General features: G+C 41.0%; 5 protein-coding genes across 6 annotated transcripts in view; 2 read left to right on the top strand and 3 right to left on the bottom strand.

Annotated features, from left to right (window-relative positions):
• The window catches only part of LOC108028470 (bifunctional heparan sulfate N-deacetylase/N-sulfotransferase), a 66,368-nt gene extending 55,879 nt beyond the window's left edge, over positions 1-10,489 (bottom strand). Inside the window, exons 1-2 of one of the 2 annotated variants that reach the window (XM_050886665.1) lie at positions 10,231-10,489; positions 3,842-4,678 (exon numbers count right to left, since the gene is read on the bottom strand). The gene's annotated coding sequence lies outside the window, so the exon portion shown is untranslated. The remainder of the gene's footprint in view (positions 1-3,841; positions 4,679-10,230) is intronic. The other variant, XM_050886666.1, reaches the window with a different exon arrangement.
• Positions 10,490-10,999: 510 nt separating this feature from the next.
• Positions 11,000-15,082, top strand: LOC108028543 (vacuolar protein sorting-associated protein 8 homolog). The gene is made up of 4 exons (XM_017100441.3): positions 11,000-11,206; positions 11,275-12,582; positions 12,642-13,499; positions 13,562-15,082. The coding sequence occupies exons 1-4, from the start codon at positions 11,105-11,107 to the stop codon at positions 14,981-14,983; spliced, it is 3,690 nt and encodes a 1,229-aa protein (XP_016955930.1). The 5' UTR covers positions 11,000-11,104; the 3' UTR covers positions 14,984-15,082.
• Positions 15,083-15,102: 20 nt separating this feature from the next.
• LOC108028544 (regulator of MON1-CCZ1 complex) lies at positions 15,103-17,612 on the bottom strand. The gene is made up of 7 exons (XM_017100442.3): positions 17,428-17,612; positions 16,886-17,369; positions 16,426-16,818; positions 16,112-16,370; positions 15,652-16,051; positions 15,386-15,590; positions 15,103-15,328 (listed from the first exon to the last, which is right to left on the bottom strand). Exons 1-7 carry the CDS (start codon positions 17,533-17,535, stop codon positions 15,249-15,251), a joined length of 1,929 nt encoding a protein of 642 aa, XP_016955931.1. The 5' UTR covers positions 17,536-17,612; the 3' UTR covers positions 15,103-15,248.
• A 419-nt stretch (positions 17,613-18,031) lies between these two features.
• On the top strand, positions 18,032-19,910 carry LOC108028026 (gastrula zinc finger protein XlCGF46.1). Its single transcript, XM_017099662.3, has 2 exons — positions 18,032-18,666; positions 18,849-19,910. The coding sequence occupies exons 1-2, from the start codon at positions 18,121-18,123 to the stop codon at positions 19,707-19,709; spliced, it is 1,407 nt and encodes a 468-aa protein (XP_016955151.1). The 5' UTR covers positions 18,032-18,120; the 3' UTR covers positions 19,710-19,910.
• A 1,665-nt stretch (positions 19,911-21,575) lies between these two features.
• LOC108028661 (uncharacterized) overlaps positions 21,576-23,173 on the bottom strand; it is a 64,658-nt gene continuing 63,060 nt past the window's right edge. Inside the window, exon 7 of the mRNA XM_017100589.2 lies at positions 21,576-22,838. Coding sequence (XP_016956078.1) covers positions 22,464-22,838 — 375 coding nt within the window. The 3' untranslated portion in view covers positions 21,576-22,463. The remainder of the gene's footprint in view (positions 22,839-23,173) is intronic.

Below are 23,173 nucleotides of genomic sequence, written 5' to 3'. Positions count from 1 at the left end.
TGAGGGACGGGCTGGACAGGATGGAAGGCACCGACTGTTTTCAAGTGGCAGGACGATGTTGCAGCAAGCTCACAATATGTTGCCAGCTGTACAATGGGCCACTTAAACGACAACAATAAAAAATTATTAGAATGCCAAAGGCAGCCGAGGCAGGGGCAATGGCAAAGGACTCGGCTAAGGACTCGGCCGGGGACTCAGTCCGGCACTTCATAAATCCAGCAAAGGCATATGAAATACGAGTATCCTGTGCTGAGAGCAGAGCCAATCATGTTGCATACAACCAGGGGTGCAGCACAGGAGCACACCGTAAAAATAAAAGTTTAAGAATGGTATAAATCACATTTGGCACTGTACATCGTTGGGATTTTTAGGTAACTAGTATATTATGACGTAAAAACATCGCCTAGTCTGAAACAAGATAGTGTCAGTGCTTAAATATCGAAAAATAAGGATTTGAAATAAATAACGATTATAAAGCTAATTTAAAAAAATTGTCGTTTTAACTTAGTTTTTTTCTGATATTTGTTTTTATTTTCCATAAGAGAGGATATTTCTAATATGGATAAAAGTACCATCTCAAAAGTGTTTTAAGGATAACAAAGATAATGAATCCCCATTTCGTCTGCTATCTTCATCTCTACATTTTTCCCAGTGAACAAGAGGACGCAGACAACCTTGTTACTACTTTTTCTGCATGTCCTGACCGCCCAGGAGCAGCAGCGCACGAACTCGCTCACATTTGGCTTGTGATTTATTAACAAGCTATCGTTTATCATGTGGCCAACAAAGGGTTAATGCCTGAAGGGCCTGCTGAGTTATGCACCAGCAGCAGCTGCAATTGCCAATTTGCTGGACGGGGCTGTAAGCTATATGCTATATATACGAGCTACTTATATCGGAAAGGACGGGGCGGGGCTGCACCCGAAAATATCTGAGAGGCATCAAGATAAACAATCGCCTCAAGATAAACAAAGGCGGAAAGTCACGAAAAGTATGCGCAAGACAAACAAAAAGCCATCGGGGGGAAAAAAGACCAAAAACCATGAAAGCCGCGAGAAGAATTCCGCACCGATAATTTATGTGCGCCGCCAAGTTTATAAAAATTAAGATATTTCCCATTAAACTTTTCATGGCTGGCGAAACGGAACCCGAGCTCTATGCCCATAACTTATCTTGGAAATATTTGTTTTGAGCGCCGCGCGCTCTCGAGTATTTTCCGTCTTTTGGTTTCTTTTTTGGGAAAAATCCGAACGTGTTGAAGCGTTAAATTTCCATGTGGGCGGCCGGCGAGAGAATGGCCAAGAAGAGAGGAAAAATAGGTGGAACCAGACGCAAACAAGTTGCAGAGTTGGCGAAGGAGTCTACGTGGGTGCCGGGGCCAAGATAAAATGTTGACCAATAAATTTTGTGACCATGAACGACAAACACGCAGGGCGAGAGGAAAATAAAAGGCCAGCCCAGCGAGGGAATCCAGAATCCAAAGCGCACGGCCAACAATAATAAACAGAACCGATTAGGGGCGCTGGGAAGCCAGCAAATGTGGAATGCCCTCTCAAGACCCCTTATTGGGGTCTTGGTCGGTCCAAGAACCCAGTCAAGTTGCTCAACCGAATTTCTATAGAATATCAATTGACTCAATAGCATACAACGCTGGACCCATTTCAATTCAGGCATTAGATACTTTGAAAATTAATTAATGGTTTCCAGTTCTCGTACTGATAAGGAAAAAGCATATGCCAAATAAGCTTATCAGCACATTCGTATAAAATACATGCTAATTGGGCAATAAATCTATGCTTTCAATGCCACCTTCAGAACGCTTAAATAACAATTATAATGAAAAAACATTTTTAGTTCTCAATGCCAAAGTTCAAGAAAGCCGAAAATGCCAAAATGTCTAGGAATAATAAAGAAAGAAAATTAAACAACAGCTGGGATTTTCAAATTATTCGCATCAACATTCAAATTGCTTTTTAATTTAATAAAAGTGCTTTGGACTTGTTCTTCAGACGAACAAATTAATTCATTAACAGAAAGATCAGATCCTCTGTTCTTAATTAATAATACAAAGAAAGTTTTTTTGGCCCAAAAATGTGCATAAAAAGATTCATTTATGAGTTAAGTGACCCAAAACTTGACCCGTTGGGATGGGATTGTGGAAATACATACAATTGTTTCCTTTTTAGATTGGTGAACTCATTACTATATGTTCTTGAATTGACTTTAAATATACATATTTTGTTAGTATGTTCAGGCCATGGCAATGTAAAAATAGAAAAAAAATCAAGTTAACTTTTTTAATTACACAATCAAACATAAATCTTTGGAAAATTTAATAATTCTGATAATACAATTCTGATAGTATGGTTGACTTTCCAAATATTTATAATATTAACAATGCTGTTGGATCTCTAAAGTCCAACTAATTCCTTCCATATAAATATTATCTAATCATGGATTGATTTCTATTTTGGGATTGAATCCAAATTGACTGATCTGCAAAAACTGAAAATATTATGGTATATTTATAAATTATAATTTGAATGCCTACTTGAAATTATTATGTACTTAAAAACAATTTAAGGAATATATTAACAATTTTTCCAAATCTCTTTCTTTTTAGTTCAATTATATGAGAAATGTGGAAAAACTAGATCTCTTTTAACATCACACATTTCTTTTCATATCAGAACTCCGTTAGAGAGTTAGAGAAAATAAATGTTGGGGATTGATTTTAAATTCTCAAAACATGTTCGGGACCTTTCAAAATATATGTTTGCATATGAAATGCATACTTAGGAATACATTAACTCTTCTGTCTGATCCCTACCATAACTTCGGCACCTTCTAACCGAAATCTAGGTAACTCCTTTCTTATAGAGTGTATGACAAATGTGGAAAAACTAGATAGATATCATATCAGAACCCGTTAAAGAGTTAGAAATATAAATGTTTGGAATTCATTTCAGATTCAATAAATATAAACATTCAAACCATTTTCGGGACCTTTAAAAATATTTGTTTGCATATGAAATGCATACTTAGGAATACATTAACCCTTCTGTCAGATCCCTACCATAACTTCGGCACCTTCCAGCCCGAAAATCCAGGTAACTCCTTCCTTATAGAGTGTATGACAAATGTGGAAAAGCTAGATCTCTTTTAACATCACAAATTTCTTTTCCTAACAGAACTCCGTTAAAGTTAGAAATATAAATGTTTTGGATTCATTTCAGATCAATAAAATAAATAAACATAAGTTTTCTAAACATTTTAGGGACCTTTCAAAATATTTGTTTGAATATGAGATGCACACTTAGGAATACATTAACCCTTCTGTCAGATCCCTACCATAACCTCGGAACCTTCCAGCCCGAAAGTCCAGGTAACTCCTTCCTTATAGAGTGTATGACAAATGTGGAAAAACTAGCGCGACGGGCGACTTCTCGACTGACGACTGGCGACGGGCGAGCGACAAACAATGTCCAGCGATTTCCGATCGCCAAGTGGGGGCCAAGGGCAGGGCGGCAGGGGGACGGCGAATGAGCGGAGGAGGGGCAGGGAAAGAGGAGCCGCAGCGTGTGCAAGAATGCTCCGCGAGTGTCATTAACGTGCCGCTCAACTCGTTTTCCTTATCTCGAGAAACGTAAGCGAAGCTGCATGCAGAGCTTTGCGGACGAACGAGTGTGTGTGTGTGTGTGGGAAAATTACCTGCAAAGGTGCCGCCCGGGCGCCTAATCGACAAGTTTCATACTCATATTTGTCTGGCTAAGTAATTAACTATGGAAATTTGGGAAATTATATTTCGGCTGCCCCGTCTTCTTCTTCTTCGCTCGCTTACCTGTCGCATCAATGACGCACGCTGCCGACGCCGACTGCGGCTGCGACGCTGGCCGCGGAGTTTACGCTTCTCTCTCTAGCTCTCCCACTCGCACACAAACGTGTTGCGCTCACCAACACCAGGGCGAAATTGCACAGCTGAGCCAGGAAAATGCAACGAATACGGTGCACAAAACAGAGAGGCGAGACCAAGAGTGTTATGTCAATTTGTTGCTGCTTGAGTTGTTCCCTCTCCGTCTCTCCCTCTCTCACACGGTCGATTTTCCCTTTGTTGCTACTTTTTTGGCACGTGAATCGACTATCGCATTTTTCAAATTCTTGCACTCATTCGCTTCTGTGCATTTGTTTACGTCACTCGCAGTCGCACTCACACGCACACCCACCCACACACACAGACGCGCGCGAGTGAATGAAAGGCGCGTAAAGAAGAGAGTGGAAACGCCAGAGGAGAGAGCGATTAATTTGGCAAGCCGCCGAACGCTCGAATAAACAAATAAATTATTTATATTTCTCGGCCCAAACACTGCGCCTATGCGAATTTAGCATGCGTTACAGTCTGCCAGTGCCCGTTTTGCACGAGCGTTCCAGGCATGGCAACAAACAATACGAGAATCGAAATTTCCACTCGCGAACTCTGGCTGGCTCAGTTTGCAGATAACCAAGTGCGATTATTAATCTGCGGCGCGGCGCCGTGTTGTTGCTCATCCGCAATCATCCGAATTGCTTGGAACACATTTTATTGCATTTTTTTTTTTTTTTTTTTTTTAAATATTAAGTTACTTCCTTCCGTGAAGAGGGAAGAATTATTTGGCCGCCCCGTTGGAACGGGTTAACGCCACTGCCAATGTATGAAATTAAATTTCAAGAAAAACAAAATTTAATGGACAGCTATGTAAATATCGTGCAGTAGTTTCTGGTGATGTTATGATGACAATGAACGATGAGCGATGACGATGAACGATAAGCGATGAAAATGTTATCAATATGTGTGAGAAATTTTAATTTTGAGATTTTGTGAGTTGGTATAAGCGTGGATGGTGTTATAGTGTGTTAAATGAGCAGTGTGGAGTGTGTTGTATTAGATATTAATATTAGCAGCTCGAATGAAACTGGTAATCGATGTCCAATTTTCAATTGGTTCATTTCCAAGTAAACGATAGATATCGTTATATTTAAGTAGTGTTGGATAATTTTGTCTTGTTGGTGTATATTTTGAGCAATTTAACAAAATATGCGAAATGTCTTCATTAACGTTACACGAATCGCATAGGGCGTTATCGTAGACTTTCATTTTGGAAAGTGTGTATTTGTCAAAAGCATGTCCGCTTAAGATTCTGTTTAGAGTCTTCGTTTCTATACGGTTGAATAGGTGTTCTTTGTTTTTAAACCAAGGCTTGGAAGTGGTATATGGTGAGAGGAGAGAGTAACCCTTGTTACGCTCTAATGAGAACAGACTGTATTCACGCTCCCAGTCTTGTTTTATTTGCGCGAACATATGATTGATTGCGTCCTTAAGGGTCCATCTGACGGGTGCGAAAGAGCCGTTAATTTTAGCATTTTTAGCCGCTGTATCTGCGAGATCGTTTTCCCAAATATTGGAATGGCTTGGAATGTGGTGAAATTCTATGGATAGCAGGGTTGGGTTGTTTATGACTTTTTTCAGAATGCATTGAGAGATGCAGTTTTTGGAGTTCGTGTTCTTTATTGTCTGGATGGCACCAAGACTGTCAGTTAAAATTGCTATTTTGGAGAACTTTTTTGAAATACCGAAGTCAATGGCTTTTTCTAGGGCTGTGAGTTCAGCAGTCAGCGACGATAGTTTTTTGTCGGTGTAGAAACTTTTTATCGAATTGGAATTTAAGTGGACAAAGGCACCTCCTGTAAAATTTTCCGACACAGAACCATCCGTGAAGATGATTTCCATATTTTTTGAGGTTAAACTTCTTATTTTTTCTTTAAATAAAGAGAGAATTATAGTCTCGTTTGCCATTTTTTTATTTGTACAAGTACCTTTAAAGAAATTTGTGTCAACTGAAATCTTGCGTGTGGACAGAGAGTAAGGACAAATAGGAGCAATACTATCCAGGATATTTTTAAATTCAGCATAAATTCTACTGTAACTAGTATTTTTGGCTACAAAGGAGTTTGACAGAAGCGACGCAGATGGTAGTCCATGAGCGAACGTTTTGGCCAACTCCTTCGCTGTAGCGAATTTAATCCTATAAGCTGGAGGAAGTTCAGCTGCAAGATTATAAATAATATTAATTGGAGTCGATTTAATAAGTCCTAAGGCCTTTCTAAGGTGGAAATTAGCATGCTTATTTATATTGTTTTGTACTGATTTTGATATGTTTGAAAAAGAGGAGCAGGCGTATTCATATCTAGTTCTAATAAATGCTTTATAAAAGAGTAGTGACTTGCTTGGATGTACTCCGAAGCGGCAACCACTGAGCATTTGAATAAACATATTCGTTTGATTCGATTTAGAGATCGTTTTATTTACATGCTGAACAGACGAGTTGTTTGAACTTATGACTCTACCTAAATAATTTATACTATTTACATTTTTTAAAATAATATTATTGCACAAGATACTTAAAGGTTTTTTTCTTAGATTAAAATGAATGGTGGCTGATTTGTCTGGATTAAAAGTAAGATTATTAATATTGCACAGTTCCATAAACCTATTTACTTTTTGTTCTAATTTCTCTTCAGCCATCGAAAAGACTTTGTCATAACAGACTAGAAAGAAGTCGTCAGCGTACTGGAACAGAATACTGTCATGGTCATTACTTAAGCTGTGAAGCTCAGCTGTATATAAATTAAAGAGGATTGGACTCAGACAACTACCTTGACTAACTCCTTTGTTTACAGTTATCTCTGCAGTACCCATAGTGAGAACTCTTTTACTAAGGAAGTTTATAATGAAATAAATATGATTGTGGTCGAAACCCAAACTAACTAATTTGCTACCCAGAATAGGGCTATTGACGGCATCAAAGGCTTTACTTAAGTCTAAAACCGCTGCGGTAACGTGGAAACCACGAGCTTTTAGGTTGGCTATGTTATTTATTACATCGTTGATGCATTGGGCAGTAGAATGGTTTTTTCTGAACGCATAGGATCTTGGTGGCAGAATTTTATTTTTATTAATGTACTCTTCCATCCGCAATTTAATCAAACCTTCTAAGCACTTAAAAGTCACACTTAGAAGGCAGATAGGTCTGTTGTTGGTAATAATTGAAGAGTCTAGATTTTTTTTGGGAACAGGTATAACCCTTATTTTCCGCCACTGATCTGGAATAAACCCATTGTCTAAAGTAATGTTTAGCAGGGATACCAGTTTTTCTATTTGACTTAAGGGTAGAGATAGAAGCATTCTGTATGAAATGTTGTCAAGACCCTTAGCCGAGTCTGGGTTACGAGAGTTAAGGAAGTCAAGAAGTTCACGCGCTGAGAAATTAGAGTTGGTATATCTATAAAGCAGATCAGGAGAAAAAGATACGTCAGGACACATCGCAGTGTTGGGAGCTGTGGCTATTTGATTGAGAAAATCTCTATGTTCTGAGTCAGATATTGCACTGTTTGACGGTTTAATTTGTTTAAAAAGTTTAAGATTTTTGATTTTGTTCCACATATCTTTCAGAGAAGAGGGGTTAGAAATGTCTTCTGCTAGCTTATTGAGGTTTTCTTTTCTCATTTTATAATAATAGTTGTTAAGTTTTTTATTACTGTTAATATAGGCAATAGCATCAGATTGTAGTTTGGATTTAAAATATTTTTGTCTGCACGCGTTTCTTAATCTAAACAATTTTTCACATACCTCGTCCCAATACTTTTTTGGAACATATCTATTGTTTGTATTTATTTTAATTGAATTATTACAGTGTATTGTTTGGGATAAGTTGGAAATGCTATCTAACGTTGTAATTTGAATTTTGGAAAAGTCTTTGATTATTTTATTATGGTTAAATTTAATAATATTAGTCGAAGCAGAAATTTGGTCTATTTCAATTAAGATTGGGAAATGATTGCTATTTGATATTTTAGAATTTATTGAGGACCAGTTAGAACAAAGATTGCTACTATTAATGAAAGTGAGATCGAGTGTTGAAGTATAGGATGGGTTATGGGAGTAAGTTGGAGAGCCGTTGTTAAGGCAAAAGAAACCGGAGTGTAAGAGGGAATTTTCTAAAATACCGCCTCTGACATCTTGAGTATTATTACCCCAAATGCTGGATTTGGCATTGAAGTCACCACCTATGACAGTTAGACCACTCGATTGAGCAGCAATAGTAAATAGATCATCGCAGCCTTGTTGAAAAGAATTAATGTCTGTGCTGGGAGCAGCATAGACACTGAAAATATTAATATTATTTCTTAGGTTAATTGTACGGATACCAATGACTTCTAAGCTAATATCACAGTTGATTTGTTTAAAGCGTATGTGTTTTTTTAAGTAAATTCCAACGCCTCCATAACCATCGTTACGCGGCTTACATACAAAATTATAATTTGCCAAGCTACACATGGAATTATTGGAAATCCATATCTCTGATAAAATTGCTATGTCTATGTTATTGTTTACTAAGAATAATTCTAGTAATTGTTTGTTATTATTAGCAGTTAAGCTCTGAATATTATACTGTAGGATTTTTATTGTCATTTAAATAATATAACTTTATGTTTTATTTTCAAATGAAAACAGATAGACAAATGAAAGAGAAAAGAAAAACGAATAAATAAAAAACAATTAATTTAACAGAAAAAAAAAAAAAAAAAAAAAAAAAAATCAGAAAAATAAGTAAATAGATAAATAAATAAATAAAAAAGTTATTATTCAAAATTAAACAAGTTGATTAATTTTGAACAAATCAATTTTTGAGTTTGTAAGTGCTATTCTGTTTCTTAAATTCTCTAAAAAGTTTCTTGATTCAGGTACTAAATTGGTTGTTTCGTTGACTAGAAATGAGGATATTTCAGAAGCTAATTGATTTAAGCTATTCTCCGCAGCTTCAAGAGCTGGATTGTCTAAAAAAGGTTGACTAGAGGGTGAGGAACTAGGTGGATTAGAATGAATGAGAGAAAACTTTTCGTTTGGAGTGTACTCATGTTCATAAAGAGCAGCTTTCCAGCTGATCATAGTGTCGCGTGAATTTTTATCTTCGTTTTTCTTGTTAAGAGAGTTCTTAACAACCTTATTAAAAGGGTTTTGTGCAAATATTTGTTGGGTAGCTATTTTGGTATTATTTTGTAACACTGGATTGGCAGATTTTCTTTGCCATGTTGGCTGGGGGAAGTGGGTTAAGTCGTTGGTGTCGACTTCATCTAAAATTTGGAAGAGAGAGGGGTACCTAATCTTCGTTTCATTTCGTGATAAATTCTCAATAGTCATACATTTCTGGATAGCGTACGCTCTCTTACGAGCAGGGCACTCAAGAGAGGTGGCTGGGTGATTTTGTTTGCAGTTGGCACAAACGAGTTGATTACATTGTTGTTCTCTTGAATGCGAAAGAGAACATTTACTGCATTTTTGTTCAGTTTGTTTACAATGCTGAGCAAAGTGATTAAATCTAAAACAACGAAAACATTGACTAAAAGGAACATATGGACTAACATTAATTTTGGTGTACAGGAAGACAATCTCGTTGGGAATTTGAGTACCTTTAAAAAGAATCTTAACCCTAGGAGTGTTAATAAAAATATCTTTATTGTCTCGGTCCTTAGTCTTCACACGAATTATTTCTTGAATAGGTACTGGAGAAGAAATGTACTCCTTAAGTTCAGAGTCGGAAAATTTTGTCGGAATATTAAAAATAATACCCATTTTAAAAATGAAATGCTTAAGAATTTTAGGTTCGTAACCATTACTTTTAAGATTTGAGGACAGGATGCTATTAGCTGCCGTTGCTGACTTGCACTCAGCCTTGCAGCGCCCATAACCAATCTTATTTACTGAAATTATATCTTTAATATTTAATTTTAGCAGGACAGCATTTAGTTCAAGAGGATTTATAGGAACTCTTCTAGGTCGGTTTTCGCCATTGGTTTCACCAATTTTGTCTATGTAGACCACAAAGGGTCCCTTGTGAGCGCTGCTGTACGAGTATCCGTTGTTTTCCAAATTTCCACTTTCTCTCTTCTCTTCTTTGCTAGCAGGATCCGTTATAGCTTTACCACTTACTTGGCTGGTTGGACTCGGATGACTTACAGGGTCAATGACTTCTTTCATCACAACTTCTTCGCTTTCCGATTCTACTAAATTGTTATCCGTAGGTTTTTTCTTTTTATTTAAGGGCGATAATTTCGGCCTTTTAACGTTGCTCAGCTCCGAATAAGGGTTTTTACCCTTGGCCTCGGAGGAGGCCATTTTTCTTGGAGTAACTTTACCCGTAATTGATTGTTTATTTAACCAATAACAACAGACAAATATTTATAAAAGGTATTAAACGTATATATTACGTTATATTTTTGTTTTGAAAAAAAACAGAATAAGTAAAAATCGGTATCACACACTGCTCAAACACCTCCGTTGCATGCAACAGTCAGCACGCGAAAGATGTTTATTGCATTTTAATTAAGCTCTTTGGCCTCGCAAATCCACAAAAAGTCGTCCGCTGCCGAGAACCGAACGCGACGAAAAACACGATGAAAACAAAGTAGCGGTGTGACCGCGGGCTTGTCAAGGCGAAATGCCGTCCGGCTCTGGGAGAAATACTCTTTATACCGGAAAATATACCGAGAATAATCAAATGGTCATGCTACTGACATCGATGCTATCGATAGTGTGTCCTTTCTGGCGCACTGTTAGCTCGAATGTTAATATTACAGAGCCACTCAGTCTATGCAAACAATCTAATATTTAGACAAAAATACATTTTCTTACGTTCTTATTAAAGTATTTACTGAGTTTTTCCAACCAAATCCATGAATTTCGTATCCTAATAGTCATTTTAAAAGAGATATACTTTTAAGATTAAAATAGTCTGGTTTATTCTAAATCATTTTTTGCAGCCATAAGTAATTCATTTGTAGTTATTACCATTTATTGCCATAGATATTTAATAATCGAATATTTCAAAAATTGTAATTTCAAATGCAATGTTATCTAAAAACATCGATAAGAAAAACCGATAGGAACCAAAGATTCCGGCTGCGAGCGAGTGGACAGTCCTCTGATGGGCGTAAAAACTCATTGATAAAAACAAAATCGCTTAAAATTTAAGTCCGGGGGAGGGATCTGGACCAGGAAAGAACCGGGAGCATGTCGGAGCTGAAGGCCCCGTCGCTGCAATCGCTGCTGGAGTCGGAGCGCGGTTCCACGGACAGCTTGCTGGCCGAGTCTCTGCAGCTGGATTTCGAGGATGTGAGTTGGGATTGCCCCCGAAAGACATTGGCCCAATTAACGATTTCTCTTGATAAAACCCTTCAAAGCTGGATGACGCCGAGTTTGCCATTCCGCCCACCGATGTGCTGCCCACTTTGGAGGCGGTGCTCAGTGAGTTCGAGGCGGATTCGGATGTGGCCTCCGAGCTGGGCATGCCGGTGCCCCATGCCACTCCCACGCCCTCCATTGGCGAGGATTCCACGATAAGGACGGATGGCAGGGGCGGCGGAGGTTCCATCATGAGATATACCCTACTACACGGCATCTCCGCCCAGCTCTCCTCCGCCGCGGAGCGCGTGAATGCCGGTGCAGCCAGTTCCTGTACCGTGGCCGCCTTCATAGCCGTTGGCACCTCCCACGGACACATCCTGAACTTCGACGTCACCCAAACGCTTAAGTGGGCCCACCAGGACAAACATGGTCAGGGTGCGGTGGCCAGCATGGCCTTCAATGCAGATTCCACCCGGCTTTTGGTCGGTTACTCCAGAGGATTGGTTGCCATGATGGACACTCACACAGGAGATGTCCTGCGAGAGCTGTTCGATGTGATAACCCCCAATACCGGCGTCCTACACGTCAAATGGACCTCCAGATCCTCTCTAGCCTTGTGTGCCGATGCGGGAGGTTCTGTGTGGTCGCTTAGTTTCACTAGGAAACTGGGTATCCGGGGCTGCCAGTCTAGATGCCTGTTTTCCGGCGCCCGCGGGGAAGTCTGCGCCGTGGAACCGCTAATAATGGATGCACAGAGTCGCCATGAACTCGACCAGTACTGCATTGTAGCCTTGGCCACGCTGTCCAAGTATTTCATAGTCACCGTACGACCAAGATTAAGGGTCATCAAATACCATGTGCTGCAGGGACCTCCGGATTGCCTGCCACTTCTCGCCTGGCATTTGGTGCTCATCCAAGCAGCAGATACATCCCGTTCTGTGGATCCCGTGATTGTTGTGGGCCGAGGCAATCAATTGTTCTTTCACCAACTCTTCGTCTCGAATGGGAGGATCACTCTCTTGTATCTTCGACACGTCCAGCTGCAAGGAAGCCTGCTGTCTGCCCACTGGTTGGGACCAAAGTGTGTTGCCTCGCTGGACACGGCGGAGATCCTTCACCTGGTGGACGTGAGATCAAGTAAGGAACTCGAGTGCATGGATATGGCCAACGCAGGATTGGTTTACGGATCGGCGCAGTTCAAGGGACTGGCCACCGGCGGAAATGTGTCGCCTGCCTTCGCTTTAGCTGGCTCAAATGCGTGTTATAACTCGGTGGTTTCGCGAGGAACGCAGCTGTATGTTTTGGGAGCCAGATCGCTGCATATTATTGGAGTAAGGACCTGGTCGGAGAGGATTAGCTATCTGGTGAGATCATAATTACGGACTTCATAAGCATATTTAGACCTTAAATCTTTCTCGTACAGGTTAAGCACCACCGCTGGCAGGAGGCCTGCCAACTAGCCTTGGACGGCTACCTTGCCTCTGTGGATCGCCCGAGGAAACGTGCCCAAGCCAAGGAGCGCATCATCATGCTCTTTAAGGAGTACATCGCCAATTCCGCCCGGGCACCCGACTATTGTCTCGGTGCCATTGTCAACTGCTTGATAACCGTGGGTGAACTCGACCTCCTCTGGACGCAGCTGTGGGAAAAGTTGCACAACAACAGCACTGAGCTTTTCTTGCAACACATTTCCGAACACATAGAAAAGGAAAGGATTCACAGTGTCAATCCCGTGATCTCCCAGGCTTTGGTGGACTACTGGCTAGAGCACTCGCCCGCCAAACTGGAGCAGATCATCCTGAAGCTGGATTGGATGTGCCTGGACCTGAATCAGGTGCTGAAGGCTGTGAAGAAGCATCGATTGTATAGAGCGCAGATCTACCTCAACACCCAAGCTTTGAATGACTACACGGCGGCGCTGACGGAGCTGCTGCCCTTGGTGACACCCGAGGAAACGGATTTGGGCAATTGCCTGCTGGTCTACGTGTCCAGTTGTCTGGCGGGCAGGGGCTATCCCAGCGGAGAAATTCCCGTGGAGCTGGTCCATCAAGTCAAGCACGATGTCCTGCGTTGTCTGACCTCGCAGCAATCCAAGGAGAATGCCGGAGACGAGATGCCCTATCCGTATCTAAGGGCTCTCCTCAAGTTTGACACGCGGGAAACGCTAAACGTGATATCGCTGGCGTTCCAGGAGCGAGAGTTTAGCCACGAGCTGGGGCTCTCGCATCGCAAGAGGATTATCAATCTGCTGCTGGAGATAATGTCGCCCGAGAATGCAACGGTGAGATATATTTTCCACATTGTTTAATATCTTGTGACAACAAACCTATATTCCTTTTCCAGTGGGCGGAGATTGGCTGCCTGCTGAACTTCATTGCCCAGCAGATTTCGATGCAGTGCCTGCCGCGCGACAGGCAGCTTTTGGAGCGAGTGCTGAGCCACTTGGCGCAGGAGGAGATTGCCAACGAGAGCAGTCGCCAACACTCCGAGCGGGAGAACGCCTGGCATGAGCTGCTGTCCTCCAACTGCCTGGCAGAGATCAGCAGCGATGAGGAGCAGCTGGGTTTGGCGGAGCGGGCCAGGTGCTATTGCGTGGTGGAATACCTGCTGGAGAAGCTCAAGCGGTACGACACCATCCTGGATTGCTACATCCGAAACGAAGCCAGGCACGAGACCATGTTTGCCTATATGGAGCGCCATGTGGCCACGCCAGAGAGATGCATTTACCGGCAGCTGAGGAGGCATCTGAGAGAGCTGCTGAAGATCAATGCCAAGGAAACTACTCGCATTTTGGCCCTGCACTTTCCCGACAAGATTAACGAGCTTTTAGATTTGCTGAGCAGGGAGGAGGCCCTATTGTATGTGTTCCTCAAGTGCCTCAATGATCGCAAGAGTGAACTGGAAGCCAGTCAATTGGAGCTACTGTTCGAACTGTATTGTAAAATGGAATCGGCTGCCACTGTCCAGGAATTCCTTGTATGCAATTCGGGCTATCGCTTGGACAAGGCCATTGCCATAGCTGAAAGCCATCACCTAAACCGATCTGTGATTTATCTCTACGAAATGCAGGAGAGCTATGCGAAAGCCTTCGAGTTGTCGATGGATCTGCTGCGATCGGCCGCTGGCGAGGAAGCGGCCAAGGAGGCGCAGGAGATTTGTGCTCTTCTGGGTCGCTCTGTAACCACGTTGCCAGCTCAGGAACTGGAGCGCTGTTGGTTTGTTCTGTTGCAATATATTCTGCCGCTCCAGGAGCTGCAGTCCATCACCAAATCTCTGCTGCACGAGGCTTCGCAGCACATCGATCTGCACAACTTGGTGCAACTGATTATGAACACCCGCAATGTGACGAGTAGCTTTGGTGATATTAAGGATCTGCTGATGGGCATGCTGGATAGTTCGCGGCATCAAACGGAGGGTTTGCGACATTCCGCCGGGCTTTTGTGCCAGAGTCTTCACCTCCAGTTTGCGGAGCGATATCGACACGCGCGTCGTGGCCTCTGGGTGACCACCACCAAGTGCTCCGTGTGCCACCAGCGGCTGTACGACCACAGCCAGGTGCTAATCTTGGGCGGGTGTGGCCATGGCCTGCACGAGGAGTGCATGGAGGAGGCGGAGACGCAGTTCGAAGAGTGTCCACGGTGCTTTACAACTATTCCGGATCAAAGTCTTACTTTGCCGCGGCCAGGCAGAAATCTAATCAGCATTTCCTCGTCCCTCGAAATGGGGGCGCTGCAGCTAAAGGCGCCGCCAAGGCGATTCAATTAGCTTGCCTCGTATTTGTTTGTATATTCCAATTATTCCTCTATGTATTTATTGTACAACTTCTATATATTGTATGTGTAAGTAAAGAAATTGCATGATAAATCTGTGTTTTCAAGGCAAGGTTTCCATTTTTGTCTGAGACGTTATTTTATTTTTGTGTAAAGGATACTAATTACACAGAAATTTAGATAATACAAAAGTATATTCATACTTTTCAAGCACACTTTTAACTACAATATTCACAAACTACTTTTCTTTTCCCGTTTCCCTAACTTATGGGAGTTCTTGCCGGGTTATCCGCGGGAAAAGTATTGTTATAATGCTGTATAAACTCGGTGCATTGTTCAGCTGAAAAATATTCCTCTAAAATATCGCATAACTTTAAATTAGAAGTGCTTTGCTTACCCTTGGGAAAAGACAAGGTCTCGTACAGTTTCATGTTTCTCATTTGAAAGAATCTGAAAACGCTGTGAAAGATGAGATCATCTTTTGTCTTGTGAGCGGCCTCCAGAAACTTGCGAGCTGGCACTTTGTCCAGGCCCAGGGAGTTTTTAGCCAGTCTCAGGGCATCAATTACCTTTCCCTGACCCAGCATAACTTCAATAATGATCTGGAAAATGTTCAAGGCATAATTTAAATAGAAGATATATTTATGGTTGATAAGAACCCACCTCATGAGCCTGAATCCTGCCCAGCATATCGATGGCCACCTGGGAAATGGCCGTATCCACATCCGAGTGGGCTAGCAAAAAGCAAGCCACCGACTTGGATTCCAGCAGCATTGAGTAGCTGACCAAGCGGCGCAAGGTGTCAAAGCTGCGATTGTTGATCAGCTCGCTGATGATCATCTTGCTCAGCTCTTCCTGGGCGGCAATGTTGAACTTGTTGAGGGATTGCAAGTACAGCATTAGGATAGACTCCGCGTACGGCCGACGGGCGATGCGCTGGAAGATCTGTACCATATCTAGTTGCTCTATGAGCACAATGGGCGGTGTGCTTTGTTTCACAGTAGAAGTCTTCACATTCGAGGGCTGAGCGGTTTGATTCTGCAATTCCAACTGAACCCAGGAACTGGAAAATAAATATATATATTTAATCAGTAGGTATTTTATAAAGAGACCTTGATCTTACGCATATATCTTGTTAATCCTGCTGAAGATGGTTTCCAGCACTGGCAAGAGCGTGCCCTTATACTGATCATCAACCAACTGGCCTACAACCTTTAAGAGCATTTGTTTGCCACTGCTGCGCTGCAGCAGAAACTCCGTAAGTCGAATGCGATCGGAGATAAGTTGGCACAAGGGTTCTATGCAGAGATTTAAGAACCACATGCAGCCCAGCTTGGCATCGATTACTATATTGGGCTGAAACAGCACCCAGTGGGTGGAATCTGCAAGGCATTAAGGATGAAATCGAGGACTTGAGAGATAACTTATAATACCCACACAACTCGCACTGCAAGATTTGTCCATCGGGCGATAATGAAGGTAGCTTCAGGCCAAAAGGTTTAATGGAGCGTCCTGGTGTAATGGGCGTATGGTAGGTTATTTCATTGACCACCTCGCCGGGAAGGGAAATGTCGAACAGCAGCGAAGTGCCCGAAGCCTGGTGGTGCACCACAATCAGATTATCCACCGTGTTGATGGCGAAGCGACCCACCAGGCTCAAGCGAAGGACGTGGCACTTCCGCGGCGCCAAGCCAGGTCCATTGAGCAGGTGCACCTCCACTTCCATCTGCCCAGAGCTGCTGTTTGACTGGAGAATAAGCACGGCCAGCACGCCGTAAACTTGGCCCAGGGTTACCTTGCTCTCCTGGACATCACGACTGGGACTGCCCACTAAGGGATACGATTTAAGCAGTGTATTAAGAAGAGAAGATTAAAGAGACGTGTTTGATCCACTCACAGTCCACTTTGGGCAGCTTGGTGATGACCTTCTGCTTGACCAGGACGGGGATCAGGGAGTTTCCCTCGGTGGTGCATAGCAGAGCCACATTGGCATCGCAGCACCAGGCGAACCACTTGATCCCAATGCTTAGGGATTTCACAGAGCGCACCTGCCGCTTTTCCGGCACCACGGTGTAGACCTCCACACCCGTGTTGGAGATCAGGGCCACCTCTCGATTGTGCACCCACACGAAGCCATGGATCATGGTCTTCACCTGGTGGGTGATGATCTCCTGCAGCAGGGGCTGATCCCCCTGGAAGCATATGAACTCCACGGCATTTTCCTTACGCTGGACGGCCAGGATCTGATTGTCGGGTGAGAATTTGATGGAACGTATAGCTCCGCCGCGGTCGTTCATGCAGAAGGAGATGATGGAGTCCTCGGTGGCGCCGGGTCCCTTCACCACCACACCTGTGGCTCCGCCAGATCGAACAGCAAAGATCTGGAAAACATAGTTTGAGCCACTCTTAGTTAAATTTGATAAGTTATTTTCCCTGTACCTGCTTGTTGGAGTCATCGAAGAACACATTTGTAAGCTGGCTCACAGCGTCGAAACGTATGGGATTCGGGGATAACTCAATGTAGTGGATTCCATTCGAGCTATCCATTGTTTTGCGAAAAATAATAAACAAACTGCATCAACACAAGTTTTATACACCCCCCATTAGAGATGGGACTTGAGAAGGGTGCTAGGGATGGGCGACTGATGAGTCACGCCGCGTGAGTCACTGATAAAAATAACGGTTTAATAATTTGTTAATATTTACATGGTTTTTAAAACTATTTTATAGAAAAAAAAAATTTTAAAAAATCATTTTATTTTATTATATTTGAAAGATTTACCTGGAAAACAATAATTTATATGGTTCCGGATTTATTGAATATAACAGAATAATCACATTTTTAAATCTAATAAAAATGTAAGTACAAAAGTCTCTAGTAAAAAACAGTTCAATTTAATTCATATTTATCAATTGAATTTACACGTATTTTCATTAAATTTATTCTTCCGCCCTTTAAGTCACGGTGTTCCTTATCACTAACGATAGTTTCGCCAGCCCTGTCAGCTGTTTTCTGCACAGGCAATACATACATATAAGAAGAAGCAGAGCAATAGATAAGAAATTTTGCTCGCCAACTTTTGTTTATTTTATTCCTCTGTTGGCCGCCAGTGGTGCAACTTGACTTTCCCCATGGGTCACCTGGACAAGTGCCGCGTGTGCTCCTGCGGGGTGGCCAGCGACGACGAGGCCTACAACCTGCTGCACCAACCGCTCCTGGCCGTCAAGTTCTCCGAGTGCACCAATTTGGTGGTGGATCCCGACGACCAGGACATCCTCCCCAGCGAGATTTGCTCCGAGTGCTACGAGCTCCTGGAAAAGTTCCACTCCTTCCGGGCCCTGTGCATTATCGCCGATAGGAAATGGCGCCAGAAGAATCTCTTTAGCCGGAGGGAAATCGACCGGCGAAACCCGGTTCTCGAAGTGGAAGACGACGACGACGACGACGAGGAGGATGAGGAGGTGGAGCTGGAGCAGCTGGAGAACGACATGAAGGAAGTGCTGGAGCACCTGCACGTAGACGAGCAGGCGCTGGCGGAAGTTCAGGTGATCCAACCCCTTTTCGAAGCCCCAGAGTTGATTATTTGCGATAGAACTTTGAGTCCCGAAAACTCATCCCAAGCATTGACGCTGAAAACCACCACCAAAAAAGTGGAACCCCAAAAGAAAGCCATGGAAGTGAGTTGGATTATTAGATTTCTTACATATACGTCTTAACGTATCATTAAACTAGAGCACATAGGGGTGACACCGAAATCCCTTAAGCCCTAATTTATATTGATGTACATAAGAAACTTAGCTCGGCGATTTCTGTGGCACCCCCTTTCGTACCATGTACTTGAATTTCCGTTTGCTTTTAGGAATACTCGCAGCTCAGATTCAAGTGCGATATCTGCTCCGATGAGTTCAAGGAGGAAAGACGCCTGTTCCTGCACAAGAAGGAGCACGAGGGGCACATGCTGTACCACTGCACGGAGCCGGGATGCGGGGAGGCGTTCAACCGCTACGAGAGCCTGAGGCAACACGAGCTCTGGCACTCGGAGGAAAGCACACGGTTCGTCTGCATGGAGGAGGGATGCGACAGGATATACCGGCACAAGACTTCGCTCAATCACCACCTCAGCAAGGCCCATGCTATAGGCAAACCCCCGAAAACACACATGTGCGAGTTCTGCGGACGGGTGTTCAAGAATGGCTCCGCCCTGAGTCAGCATCGGTTCTCACATGAAGATCAAATGGAGCTGCCATATGCCTGCGAGTTGCCCGACTGCCACATGCGATTTTATAGCAAGGAGAAGCTTAAGATCCACATGATGCGCCACCAGGGCATTAAGAACTACTGCTGCCCCTATTGCGGACTCAAGAAGACAACGAAGAACGAGCTGCGACTCCACATCAACTTCCATACTCTGGAAAGGACCTGGTCTTGTAAGGACTGCACGAAAGTCTGCAACAGTTCAACTAGTCTCAAAAAGCACGTGCGTGCGATCCACGAAAAGGCCCGGGATTACGCCTGCAATTATTGTGAGAAGAGGTTCGCCACCTCGGATACCAGGAAGTACCACGAGATGACCCACACGGGCGAGAAGAACTTCGAGTGTAATGAGTGCGGCAAGAGGTTTATACAACCATCTGCCCTGCGGACCCATCGCAAAGTCCACGAATCGAATGGGAATCAGAAGACAGTATATACTATTTTGCAGGTGGCCAGCATGGTTTAAGATGCTAGTCCGCTTACCAACAAATCCACGATGACAATAAATCAACGGAATCAAATACACTCATATCTTAATGATCTGCATTTATAAATAATATCTAATTCTAAAAGAAAAGAAGGGGTTTTCCCCTTTTTAAATTACAGTCTGTATTTTCGGTTTCGTTAAAATTTGTTAAATTATTTGTTACTTTTAAACCAATTTTAATTATTTGTTGTTTGTTACCTTTTTAGTTACTTTTATTTAAAATATGTTTCTTGATTGTTACTTTTTGAAAAATGGTATGTACCATATGTTTTCCACAATTTTGTACTTCTTTATTATAATAACCCTTTTTAAGGTCAAATAATTAATTTAAGAATTAAGGTACTTACGATTACCTTTATGACAATAAATCAACGAACTCAAATACACTCATATCATATTAACAATGATATCAAATATTATCTTTATGACAATAAACTAACGAAATTTAATACACTCATATCATAATAACAAATAATGATATTAAATAATCTATCTTATGAAATGGAAGTGAAAGAGAAGGTTTTAAATGCCACTTCAACCTTGATGACAATAACTCAACGAAATTAAATACTCACATATCTTAATTAACTGCATTTATAAATGAAACTATATCTAACTCTACAAAATATAGCTGTATTCTCCTTTCCTCGTTAAAATATTTGTCTATTGTTATTTTTTCAAACAATTCTAATTAGAATATTTTTGTTGTTTATCACTTTTAAAAATTTGTTTCTTGTTTGTAACATTTTAAAGGAATTTTATGTATAATATGTTTTCCACAATTTTTATTGCTTTTTAAAGCGCAATATTAAATGTAAGAATTTAAGCATACTTTCGATTACCTAAAGACAATAAGTCAACGAAATTAAATACACTCATATCATAACGAATTGCATTAATAAATGTAATGATATCCAATATTATCTATTTTATGCAATGCAAATGACAGGAATGAATTAAAATTCCATTTCACTTTATGACAATAACTAAACGGAATTAAAACTCTCATATCCTAATGAAATGCAATTATAAATGAAAAAAACATCTACAAGTATCTATCTTACATATTGAAAGTTAACAACTCTATCTTCTATAAATTGTAATAACATATTTAAAAAACAAATGTAATCTTTATAGCTATTTATTTATTTGTTGTTTGTTACTTTTTAAATAATTTTGTTCACCAATTTGAAGAGCAATAATAAATTGCGCAATTAAAATATTCTTTAGATAACATTTATGACAAAGAATCAATGAATTTAAATATACTCATATCATAATGAACTACATTTAAAATTTATATACTATCTAACATTATCTATCTTATGAATTGCCAGTAACACGTGTTAATAAAAATGCCATTTTAATTACCTTTATGGCAATAACTTAACGGAATTAAATACTCTCATATCTTATTAAACTAAATTTATAACAGGAATAATATCTAACAATATCTATCTTACGAAATGGAAGGTCTATGCCTCTTTCTTTTATAAGACATAATTAACCCGTTCAATTTCGTTAAAATATTTTTGCTTTTTTTTATATTTTTGTAAACAAATTCTTTAAAATGTATTTGTAGTTTGTTACTTTAAAAATTAACTTAAAAATTGTATGTATACTTTTTTAAACTATATATTTAAAATACGATTTCGTTTTTTTAGATTTTAAAATATGCTGTACTAAAGTTATTGTTCATTTAAATACTTTGTCATTTAAAAATACAATAATAAATTTAGGAGACAATAATCAGACAATAAGAGACAATAATGAATTTAATACTTATGATATTGTACTTACTATACAAAATGATCTTCCGCCAATAAAAAGCACTTCCGTTTGGGATTCAGAATGTAAATAGCAATTGTTTAATTATATTTTCAACTAAAACAATAATGTACAGGAATTGTGTGTGTGTTTTCTTGCGTGTTGTTAAATTAATCGGCCAAGGATTCGCATCCCGACGAGAGCCACTAAGAACTAAAGTACGTCTGCTAGGGGTCGTGAGTCTGTCTATTGTATATGGTATAGTATATAGATAGCTATGCGTACATATGTATAATGGTGTGGTAAATGATATGAAGTGCCACGATCTTTTCCCCCGGTAAATATGGTGAAATCTGCTGCGTTAAAATCGTTGTAAATATGATTCCTCAGTTATTGCTATAGATATTAATTCATATAAATATGTTGGTGAGCTAAATGCGTTTTCGGCTGCTGTAAATATTGAGTGTATAAATATGTTGTACGAGTATTCGTGTGTATATATCGTTTCTATATTTCCGTGTACTGATCCTGGGGGGAAATGCGATTTCTTGTCCATTTTCATCGACACCTTTCTTAGCCTATAAAAAATGCGTTTGTTGTCGTTTTTACATTTTTAGAAAATGTTTAAAGTACACAGAACATAAGAATATAGCATGTTTTTAGGCTAAATATCACCCACGATTAAATCGTTGCTTAGAGACTATATAAAAACTAGACATATAATACATTCTCGCCTTGTAAGTGTGTATAAATATATCCCTATATCGTTAACGTACTCGGATTACAAATCAGACATAAACCAAAGACACGAGTCCACGCTAGCACTAAGTGGTATTCCAGTGTTAAATATAATGTAAATGTACCCTTACAACTAGGGGGTGTGTATAACGTACGATTATATCCCATTAACATGTTAAGCTCGCTGAACATTTCACATTATTTGTATTTAAACTTTTATGTATACTTTTAGACGTAGTCCGAGGGCACAGTGCTGGTGCTCGTCTCGTTGATGGCCGCCAGTCGAGGACCTCGTCGTTGCGTCATCGCCGCCGCCTCGCCGGGCGTCAGGCCATTGCCTCCGCCACCGCCCGCTCCCAGGATGGCGGCCGCAGCTCCTGCAGCTCCGCCGCCCACGCCGCCTCCTCCCCCACCGCCATGGTGATCCCAGTTGGGCAGCGGCTGGGACATCACGTTCAGGCCGACAATCTCGTAGGCGCCCTGATTACTGCCACTCGCTCCGCCGGGCATCGCGGTCACCGACAGGTCCGAGTAGTAGGCACTGCTCGGCGCCGAGGAGACCACCATGGGAATGTCCTGCTCGTGGCCCTGGTAATTATATTTCTGCAATGGGGAAAAGATTCCAGGATTAGAACGGATTTTTTTAGTTCGGCTTAAAGTACTGTAAGAATGCCTCTTTTGGTGTGACAAAAATTATATTTTTAAAATCATTTAAGATAATCTAAATTTTGTAATAAAGAAAACATTATTTTTCCATTACCTGTATTCAAAAAAAACACATAGTTTGATTTATTCTAACTCACTGAATTAAATGGCGTATGTCATGATGATTTCTTTTATATTTTAAGAATAATAATAATAAAAACAGATGTATGTTTTTTTCTCTATTTAACAATTGCCATTATATTGTTTTATTAATTATTTATTTTAAAAATATA

The sequence above is a fragment of the Drosophila biarmipes genome, chromosome 3L (genome assembly GCF_025231255.1).
Source record: "Drosophila biarmipes strain raj3 chromosome 3L, RU_DBia_V1.1, whole genome shotgun sequence".
In the NCBI taxonomy this organism is placed as follows: domain Eukaryota; kingdom Metazoa; phylum Arthropoda; class Insecta; order Diptera; family Drosophilidae; genus Drosophila; species Drosophila biarmipes.
This window is presented reverse-complemented; position numbering and strand designations above follow the sequence as displayed.